Source organism: Bufo bufo, chromosome 1 (genome assembly GCF_905171765.1).
Source record: "Bufo bufo chromosome 1, aBufBuf1.1, whole genome shotgun sequence".
In the NCBI taxonomy this organism is placed as follows: domain Eukaryota; kingdom Metazoa; phylum Chordata; class Amphibia; order Anura; family Bufonidae; genus Bufo; species Bufo bufo.
In genome coordinates this window covers 425,952,746-425,963,828 of record NC_053389.1, presented here as the reverse complement: position 1 = coordinate 425,963,828, position 11,083 = coordinate 425,952,746, and the positions used below count along the sequence as shown (strand labels likewise).

Below are 11,083 nucleotides of genomic sequence, written 5' to 3'. Positions count from 1 at the left end.
GAATATCTTGTAAAAAAAAATAGTCCCTCTATATCAAAATAGTCAATTCATTTAAGATTTGAATAAAAATTGTATTTTTTTACAGAAATAATCAGATCATTTCTTGTCCTGAGTGATGAGCTACAGATATGCGCATTTGCTACTATACAGAGAAAGAATTATGTCATAATAAAAATGCAAAAAAAAATAAAAATGTTAAAATGTCCTCCTGTATTTGGTTATAGACAGGTAGTTCTGTGATCTGGCAGTATGACATATATTGCTTTGTTGTATATTCTTCAGAAAATGTATATGTGCAATTCCAGATTGCACACTTCGGTATTTAAGAATATGCCACCTATGGCATAGTAACATTGGCGTATCTTTCGCCTCTACCTCTTTTAAACTGCTGACCCATTAACAAAAGCATCTTTTTGTTCCTGCTCATACAGTGCAAACTGCACAGCTTGATGAACGCTGTGAAATACCATAGTCCCTTCCTCCCTTTTTAAATAGTCCCCATTCCTAAGCGAATTTCTCACACAACTGCTGCACTAAGCCAGCGGAAAACGAATACCAAAGTCATCATAATCTTTCAAGACTTCTTTCAAAGTGTTTAACCCTGCTGTATCAATGAACTGGATGGCACTACAGTCAATGATTACAGAGTGAAGTGGCATCTGCTCCTGGTAGAGTCTCTGTACAACTTCCGTTGTAGTAAGACTGGTATCTGCGATGCCCTCTTTCTTCTGCCACTTCTCTTTCTTCTTTGCAGCTTTCTTCTCTGCTAATGCCACTAATACTGGATCTACACCAACAGATTTATACAAGGTTAATTTAAAGCACTGCTTATTCACATAATAGAGTGGGGCTTCAAATCGAAAGACCTTAACTCCTTTTGTGGTGTTCAGGTCCTTATATACAGTCATAGATTCATATACATCTGAGGCCTCCACTCTGCCTAGCAGTGTTACCCCAGGTTTCTGAGATCTTACAATGACACACAGCATTGAAAAGACAATGCCAGTCAATAGTCCCAATTCTGTACTAACTAATGCTGATGAAAACATGGTGATCAACCAAATAGAGGTGTCCACTTTATTGACTTTCCACATCTTGGGAAGATCTAAAAATTTTCTAAGGGCATCTCTTAAGTTCACTATGGTGATAACTCCAAGAACACATTTTTGGAGAGAGTAAAAAAAGAGGAGCAATTACCAGTAGGACTAAGAGAAGGACTAAAGAGGTCATGAATCCTGAGACTTGAGTTTTGCAACTGGTGGACTCTTTAACTAGCGTTTTTGCAAGAGCAGCACTTGTGGTAAAGCAATGAAAAAATGAAGGAATGATGTTGCAAAATCCAATGGCATACATCTCCTGATTAGCCTTCACTTCATACCCATGTTTCTTGCCAAACATCTCTGAAAGAGAGACGGTGATTGCAAACCCTATAATTGCAATGGACAATGCCCCCAATGCTATGTTGGGAATTAAGCCCCATTCTGTTGGCTTCGGCATTAGGAATCCTGTAGGAATTTCACCTGCTATACTGGAACCATATTTTTCTTTGAGATGACCAAAGTGAGAGTCAAGAGTAGCACCAACTACCAAAAAAAGTTCAATAGGGATGGGAGCTTTAAGCTTAGATTTGAAGCATTCATTCAGTTCTTTGGCTGGAACCAGAACTAAGAGGCAGATAATGCTGGTAACAAGGTCACAAATGTTGGTCTTGTGAATATTCTGGAAGATATAAATCCATGTGTAAATAGAAGAGCCAATTCCATTGGCACGTGGTATATAGAGATGTCCCGAATAGTTCGCCGGCGAATAGTTCCCGGCGAACATAGCATGTTCGCGTTCGTCACGGCGGGCGAACATATGCGATGTTCGGTCCGCCCCCTATTCGTCATCATTGTGTAAACTTTGACTCTGTACCTCACAGTCAGCAGACACATTCCAGCCAATCAGCAGCAGACCCTCCCACCTCCTGGACAGCATCCATTTTAGATTCATTCGGAAGCTGCATTCTTAGTGAGAGGAGGGACAGTGCTGCTGCTGATTTAATAGGGAAAGCATTAGCTAGGGCAGTGTTCTGTGTCCACAGACTCATCTGCTGTAAGGACAGCGTCCTGACAGCACCCCAAAAAGCCCTTTTCAGGGCTGGTACATCAGTCTGCTTTTTTTAATTTATATATATATATATATATATATATATGAAGGAGAAAATCCAGCGGGAGCACCAGCCAAGGTGTGGGTGCAACGTCCAGCACAGGGCAGCGGCAATACCCCAAGTATTGTAGAGACGGAAGAAGTCGGACTGCACTCCAAAATGATAGTGAAATAAACAATTTATTCACCCATAATATGGCAAACTAGCGACGTTTCGGCTCACAAAAACTTGAGGAAGGCTCTTGTGAGCCGAAACGTCGCCATATTATGGGTGAATAAATTGTTTATTTCACTATCATTTTGGAGTGCAGTCCAACTTCTTCCGTCTCTATATATATATATATATATATATATTGCAGTTGCCTGCCCGTGTGTGAGAGGCTGCAGGCTCACAGACTGTAATGTGTGCACACCATTCATACAGGGTGTCACAGACAGTACCTTGCAGATAAAAAAAGGAGGCTGCTGGCTCACAGACTGTACTGTGTCCACTGGCCAGGCCACCACTCACACCGTTACAGGGTGTCACACTCACAATATCTGCCAGATAAAAAAAAGCCAATTTATTTTTTCTCTGTGATATAATCGCAGTTGCCAGACAGTGAGAGGCTGCAGGCTCACAGACTGTACTGTCTCCACTGGCCAGGCCACCACTCATACCGTTACAGGGTGTCACACTCACAATACCTGGCAGATAAAAAAAAGCCAATTTATTTTTTCTCTGTGATATAATCGCAGTTGCCAGACAGTGAGAGGCTGCAGGCTCACAGACTGTACTGTGTCCACTGGCCAGGCCACCACTCATACCGTTATAGGGTGTCACACTCACAATACCTTGCAGCTAAAAAAAAGCCAATTTATTTTTTCTCTGTGATATAATCGCAGTTGCCAGACAGTGAGAGGCTGCAGGCTCACAGACTGTACTGTGTCCACTGGCTAGGCCACCACTCATACCGTTACAGGGTGTCACACTCACAATACCTGGCAGATAAAAAAAAGCCAATAAATTTTTTCTCTGTGATATAATCACAGTTGCCAGACAGTGAGAGGCTGCAGGCTCACAGACTGTACTGTGTCCACTGGCCAGGCCACCACTCATACCGTTACAGGGTGTCACACTCACAATACCTGCCAGATAAAAAACAGCCAATTTATTTTTTCTCTGTGATATAATCGCAGTTGCCAGACAGTGAGAGGCTGCAGGCTCACAGACTGTACTGTGTCCACTGGCCAGGCCACCACTCATACCGTTACAGGGTGTCACACTCACAATACCTGGCAGATAAAATAAAAAAAAGCCAATTTATTTTTTCTCTGTGATATAATCGCAGTTGCCAGACAGTGAGAGGCTGCAGGCTCACAGACTGTACTGTGTCCACTGGCCAGGCCACCACTCATACCGTTACAGGGTGTCACACTCACAATACCTGGCAGATAAAAAACTGCCAATTTATTTTTTCTCTGTGATATAATCGCAGTTGCCAGACAGTGAGAGGCTGCAGGCTCACAGACTGTACTGTCTCCACTGGCCAGGCCACCACTCATACCGTTACAGGGTGTCACACTCACAATACCTGGCAGATAAAAAAAAGCCAATTTATTTTTTCTCTGTGATATAATCGCAGTTGCCAGACAGTGAGAGGCTGCAGGCTCACAGACTGTACTGTGTCCACTGGCCAGGCCACCACTCATACCGTTATAGGGTGTCACACTCACAATACCTTGCAGCTAAAAAAAAGCCAATTTATTTTTTCTCTGTGATATAATCGCAGTTGCCAGACAGTGAGAGGCTGCAGGCTCACAGACTGTACTGTGTCCACTGGCCAGGCCACCACTCATACCGTTATAGGGTGTCACACTCACAATACCTTGCAGCTAAAAAAAAGCCAATTTATTTTTTCTCTGTGATATAATCGCAGTTGCCAGACAGTGAGAGGCTGCAGGCTCACAGAGTGTACTGTGTCCACTGGCTAGGCCACCACTCATACCGTTACAGGGTGTCACACTCACAATACCTGGCAGATAAAAAAAAGCCAATAAATTTTTTCTCTGTGATATAATCACAGTTGCCAGACAGTGAGAGGCTGCAGGCTCACAGACTGTACTGTGTCCACTGGCCAGGCCACCACTCATACCGTTACAGGGTGTCACACTCACAATACCTGCCAGATAAAAAACAGCCAATTTATTTTTTCTCTGTGATATAATCGCAGTTGCCAGACAGTGAGAGGCTGCAGGCTCACAGACTGTACTGTCTCCACTGGCCAGGCCACCACTCATACCGTTACAGGGTGTCACACTCACAATACCTGGCAGATAAAATAAAAAAAAGCCAATTTATTTTTTCTCTGTGATATAATCGCAGTTGCCAGACAGTGAGAGGCTGCAGGCTCACAGACTGTACTGTCTCCACTGGCCAGGCCACCACTCATACCGTTACAGGGTGTCACACTCACAATACCTGGCAGATAAAATAAAAAAAAGCCAATTTATTTTTTCTCTGTGATATAATCGCAGTTGCCAGACAGTGAGAGGCTGCAGGCTCACAGACTGTACTGTGTCCACTGGCCAGGCCACCACTCATACCGTTACAGGGTGTCACACTCACAATACCTGGCAGATAAAAAACTGCCAATTTATTTTTTCTCTGTGATATAATCGCAGTTGCCAGACAGTGAGAGGCTGCAGGCTCACAGACTGTACTGTCTCCACTGGCCAGGCCACCACTCATACCGTTACAGGGTGTCACACTCACAATACCTGGCAGATAAAAAAAAGCCAATTTATTTTTTCTCTGTGATATAATCGCAGTTGCCAGACAGTGAGAGGCTGCAGGCTCACAGACTGTACTGTGTCCACTGGCCAGGCCACCACTCATACCGTTATAGGGTGTCACACTCACAATACCTTGCAGCTAAAAAAAAGCCAATTTATTTTTTCTCTGTAATAAATATAATCGCAGTTGCAAGCCAGTCTGTGTCAGGCCCACACAGACTGCACTGTGCCCACTGCCCACCACTTATATAGAGTGGCACAATACCTTGCACGCATAGTACCACTTATCTAAAAAAAAAAATGACAGGCAGAGGCAGGCCACCCCGCAGGGGCCGTCGTGGTGCTGTGATTTCCACTGGCCCTGGAATAATTCCCAGTGTTCAGAGGCCACATACCCTGAACCCGAAACATTCGGAGAAAATAGTTGACTGGCTTACACAGAACACCCAATCTTCAACAGCTTCCGCTAAGAACCTTGACGCACCATCCTCCTCCAGCTCAGCTTCGGTCACCTGCTCTCAAATTACCACTCTCCCGCCCGCCGCCACCAGCACCACTACCAACACAGCCACCACAGCCGCTTCACTTGATCCATCAGAGGAGTTATTTACACATCAGTTGGATGAAATTAGTGATGCGCAACCATTATTGCCAGAGGATGTAGATAACAGGGATATGTCTCAGTCAGGCAGCATTACACACATGGACGTACAGTGTGATGATGATGATGTTGTACCCGCTGCTGCTTCCTTTGCTGAGGTGTCAGATACAAGTGAAGTGGTTGATGATGACGATGTGTCCGTGGATGCCACGTGGGTGCCTGCTCGAAGAGAAGAAGAAGAGGGGGAAAGTTCATAACGGGAGACAGAGAGAAGGAGGAGACGAGTTGGAAGCAGGGGGAGGTCGTCGCAAGGAGCTAGTGGCACAGTCAGACAGCATGTATCGGCACCCGGGGTCAGCCAGACAGCACGCCAATCAACGCATGCTGTTGCCACCACCAGAATGCCGTCATTGCAAAGCTCAGCAGTGTGGCATTTTTTTTGTGTGTCTGCCTCTGATAACAGCAATGCCATTTGCAACCTGTGCCAAAATAAACTGAGTCGTGGGAAGTCCAACACCCACCTCGGTACAACTGCTTTGCGAAGGCACATGATCGCACATCACAAACGCCTATGGGATCAACACATGAGTACAAACAGCACACAAACTCAAAGCCGCCATCCTCCTCCTGGTCCAGTATCTTCAGCCACGTCAACCACTGTTGTCCTCCTTGCCCCCTCTCAACTATCCGCCACTCCGTCTCTCGCCTTGAGCAGTTCCTGCTCATCTTCTCACAGTCAGTTGTCTGTCAATGACAAGTTTGAGCGTAAGAAGCCAATGTCACAAAGTCACCCCCTTGCCCGGCGTCTGACAGCTGGCTTGACGGAACTCTTAGCCCGCCAGCTTTTACCATACCAGCTGGTGGAGTCTGAGGCCTTCAAAAAATTTGTCGCTATTGGGACACCACAGTGGAAGGTACCCGGACGAATTATTTTTTCAAAAAAGGCAATCCCAAACCTCAACTCTGAAATTGAAAAGGAAGTCATGGCATCTCTGGCATACAGTGTTGGGGCAAGGGTCCATCTGACCACTGATACCTGGTCTTCAAAGCACGGTCAGGGCAGGTATATCACCTACACTGCGCATTGGGTCAACCTGCGGACGGCTGACAAGCATGGAATGCGTGGCTCTGCAGCGAAGTTGGTGACACCGCCACGACTTGCAGGCAGGCCTACTGCCACCTCCTCTACTCCTCCTACTCCATTCTCTTCGATAACCTCCTCGGCTGAGTCCTCTTCTGCTGCGGCGTCTGGCTGCACATCAACTGAATCCCCCCAGCTCCCCAGGGGCTATTCCACATCCCGGATATGACAGTGTCACGCTGTCTTGGGGTTGACATGCCTGAAAGCAGAGAGCCACACCGGACCAGCACTCCTGTCCGCCCTGAACGCACAGGTGGATCAGTGGCTGACCCCGCACCAACTGGAGATCGGCAAAGTGGTGTGTGACAATGGAAGCAATTTGCTGGCGGCATTGAATTTGGGCAAGTTGTCACATGTGCCGTGCATGGCACATGTGTTAAATCTCATCGCACAACGCTTTGTGTCTAAGTACCCAGGCTTACAGGACATCCTCAAGCAGGTCAGGAAGGTGTGTGGCCATTTCAGGCATTCCTACACGGCCATGGCGCACTTTTCAGACATTCAGCGCCAAAACAACATGCCGGTGAGGCGCTTGATTTGCGACAGCCCGACACGTTGGAATTCAACACTCCTAATGTTCGACCGCCTGCTCCAACAAGAAAAAGGCCATCAACGAGTATTTGTATGACCGGGGTGCTAGGACAGCCTCTGCGGAGCTAGGAATTTTTTTGCCATGTTACTGGATGCTCATGCGCAATGCCTGTAGGCTCATGCGTCCTTTTGAGGAGGTGACAAACCTAGTCAGTCGCACCGAAGGCACCATCAGCGACCTCATCCCATTTGTTTTCTTCCTCGAGCGTGCCCTGCGAAGAGTGCTGGATCAGGCTGTAGATGAGCATGAAGAGGAAGAGGAAGAGTTGTGGTCACCATCACCACCAGAAACAGCCTTGTCATCATCGCTTGCCGGACCTGCGGCAACGCTGCAAGAGGAGTATGAGGAAGAGGAGTCAGAGGAGGAATGTGGCTTTGAGGAGGAGGAAGACCAACCACAGCAGGCATCCCAGGGTGCTCGTTGTTGTCACCTATCTGGGACCCGTGGTGTTGTACGTGGCTGGGGGGAAGAACAGACCGTCAATCACATCAGTGAGGATGAGGAACGGGAAATAAGTAGCTCAGCATCCAACCTTGTGCAAATGGGGTCTTTCATGCTGTCATGTCTGTTGAGGGACCCTCGTATAAAAAGGATGAAGGAGAACGACCTGTACTGGGTGGCCACGCTACTAGGAAATGTTACCGACTTACCGAAAGTCAGAAAGGATGCAGCAGTTCAAAACAAAACTAAAAAATATGCTTTACACAGCACAAGGGGAATCTAACAGGGACATATAAGGGGCATGTCACAGCACAACGGGAATCTAACAGGGAAAGAGGTGAAAGTAATCCTCCTCCTACCACGACCACGGCGGCAAGGACAGGACGCTTTACAGATGTGTTGTTGATGGAGGACATGCAGAGCTTTTTCAGTCCTACACATCGCCACAGCCCTTCGGGATCCAGCCTTAGAGAACGACTCGACCGACAGGTAGCAGACTACCTCGCCTCAACTGCAGATATCGACACTCTGAGGAGCGATGAACCCCTTGACTACTGGGTGTGCAGGCTTGACCTGTAGCCTGAGCTATCCCAGTTTGCGATAGAACTTCTGGCCTGCTCCGCTTCAAGTGTCCTGTCAGAAAGGACCTTCAGTGCAGCAGGAGGCACTGACAAAAGAAGTCGCCTCGGTCAAAAAAGTGTTGATTACCTCACCTTCATTAAGATGAATGAGGCATGGATCCCGAAGGGACTGACAGTGGGGGATACGTTTGACTAACAAAAGGCCTGATGACATGCCTTGGCCTCAAAATGGTCCCCACGCTGCTGTATTTAATGTCTGCATACCGGATGACTTTCGTGAATTCTCTGCCACCAACTAGGGTTCAAGCCGCAATGTTTTAGTCACCTTTCTGCCTTGAAAACATCAATTTTTCCGGCCGCTGCTACAACAGCGGCTGCAACAATAACATTATTTTTCAGGCATGTGCGCCTAATTTTTCTGGCCTCTGGTGCTGCACTGTGGCTGCAAAAACAAAACAAAAAAAAAAGGCACATGCAAGTGTCAATTCCCCTTCGTGATCGTTACCTTGTTGTGGTGAAGGCGCTTGCGTATCACAATGAAGCGATCATCACCTCTATGAGTGTGTTGGCAATGTTGCCACACCCCAGATGATAAAGCCGTTGCTTCATTATGATCAAACCAAAAGCAATCGGCTGGATAATTTTTCATAGAAAAAAAAAATATATATATATATATATTTTTTTTTTTTAAGTTGTATGGGTGGGTTTTTAATACATAAAATAAAAAAATCATAATAAAGTCTCTTAATAGTTTATTAGAAATAATGCAGACAATTAAAAAAATCCCCATCAATTCCATTACAAAGCAAGTACAAAGCTCAGAACTAAATTATTCCAGGATGTCGTAATGGTTCGTTAATTCGACAATGGTTAATCAATTCGACACACGTCCCCGAATAGGGGACGTAACAGGGATTAAACTGATAGGAATAGTACTAGTTAAGACACCACTCATATAGGGTGTCACAGCACATTGCTTCGTGCACGCGCAGTGCCCCAACTTGGGAGTAAGAGGACCGACCAAACTGCTTTTTCCATCCCCCGGTTCCTAAAATCAATTCAGTTTGGTGTATCAGAGTTTGGTCTGTCACTGTGAAGGCAGTCGAAGGTACCCGGCCTAAAAAATATTTCACAAAAGGCAATCCCACCCTGATATGGGACGTAACAGGGATTAAACTGATGAGAATAGTACTACAGAAAATAGCACTCATATTGGGTGTGACAGTAAATTGCACGGCGCAGACGCAGTGACCGTGGCGTGGATTCAAACAAAGGGGAGGGAGCCAGCATTTTTTAAACCATCTCCCCGTTCGAAAAATCAATTTAATAATTGGACCCCAGATTGGGGTCGTAACAGGGATTAAACTGATGAGAAGAGAGAAATACAGAAAATAGCACTCATATCGGGTGGGACAGTAAATTGCACGGCGCAGACGCAGTGACCGTGGCGTGGATTCAAACAAAGGGGAGGGAGACAGCGTTTTTTTAACCATCTCCCCGTTCGAAAAATCAATTTAATAAATGGACCCCAGATTGGGGACGTAACAGGGATTAAACTGATGAGAAGAGAGAACTACAGAAAATACCACTCATATCGGGTGTGACAGTAAATTGCACGGGGCAGACGCAGTGACCGTGGTGTGGATTCAAACAAAGGGGAGGGAGCCAGCGTTTTTTTAACCATCTCCCCGTTCGAAAAATCTATTTAATAAATGGACCCCAGATTGGGGACGTAACAGGGATTAAACTGATGAGAAGAGAGAACTACAGAAAATACCACTCATATCGGGTGTGACAGTAAATTGCACGGGGCAGACGCAGTGACCGTGGTGTGGATTCAAACAAAGGGGAGGGAGACAGCGTTTTTTTAACCATCTCCCCGTTCGAAAAATCAATTTAATAAATGGACCCCAGATTGGGGACGTAACAGGGATTAAACTGATGAGAAGAGAGAACTACAGAAAATACCACTCATATCGAGTGGGACAGTAAATTGCACGGCACAGACGCAGTGACCGTGGATTCAAACAAAGGGGAGGGAGCAGGCGTTTTTTTTAACCATCTCCCCGTTCGAAAAATCAATTCAATTCACCTTTCCGGGACCCTTGATGTTGTACGTGGCTGGGTGGAGGAAGAAACCTTCAATGACATCAACGGGACATGGCTAGCTTGGTATCCAACCTTGTACAAATGGGGAGTTTGCGGTACAGCAAATGGACTGTTTGCGGTTGTTTGCGGTGCATTAAAAGGGGAGTTTGGTCTGTCAATGTCTGTGAAACGGGCGTAACCCTTACACTACCTGATCGATACAACATCATACCTGATCGTATACACACACTGGATGTTTTAAACCACGTTGTTCAAAAAAAAATTGGATTGTTAGGTGATTTATGCCCTTTATGGATTAAAATCCAACTCTGCGTCAACTATGTAATTTTCCATGGGAGTTTTGCCATGGATCCCCCTCCGGCATGCCACAGTCCAGGTGTTAGTCCCCTTGAAACAATTTTTCCATCACTACTGTGGCTAGAAAGAGAACCTGTGGGTTTTAAAATTCACCTGCCTATTGAAGTCTATGGCGGTTCGCCCGTTCGCAAACATTTACAGAAATTGGCGTTCGCGAACGGAAAATTTTATGTTCGCGACATCTCTAGTCTCCACCAGACGGAATGACAGCATTTCAAAGGTCAGTAATTTTGAAATGCAGGCATTCAGGGCCAGGGATCGTGGGTGGGTAGGGAGGTACTTCCTCTATCGCTCCAGTGTTTGGGAGATAGAGAGTTGAACGCTTCCATGGGACATTG

At 46.1% G+C, this 11,083-nt stretch overlaps 1 protein-coding gene across 1 annotated transcript; it reads right to left on the bottom strand.

Annotated features, from left to right (window-relative positions):
- Nucleotides 1-360: 360 nt before the first annotated feature.
- LOC120980942 (sulfate transporter-like) lies at nucleotides 361-1,776 on the bottom strand (the record flags this gene model as incomplete). Its single annotated transcript, XM_040410376.1, is given in 2 exon segments — nucleotides 361-1,181; nucleotides 1,183-1,776. Coding segments are annotated over 2 exon segments (1,395 nt in total), but the record flags the coding sequence as incomplete, so codon positions are not given.
- Nucleotides 1,777-11,083: the final 9,307 nt, after the last annotated feature.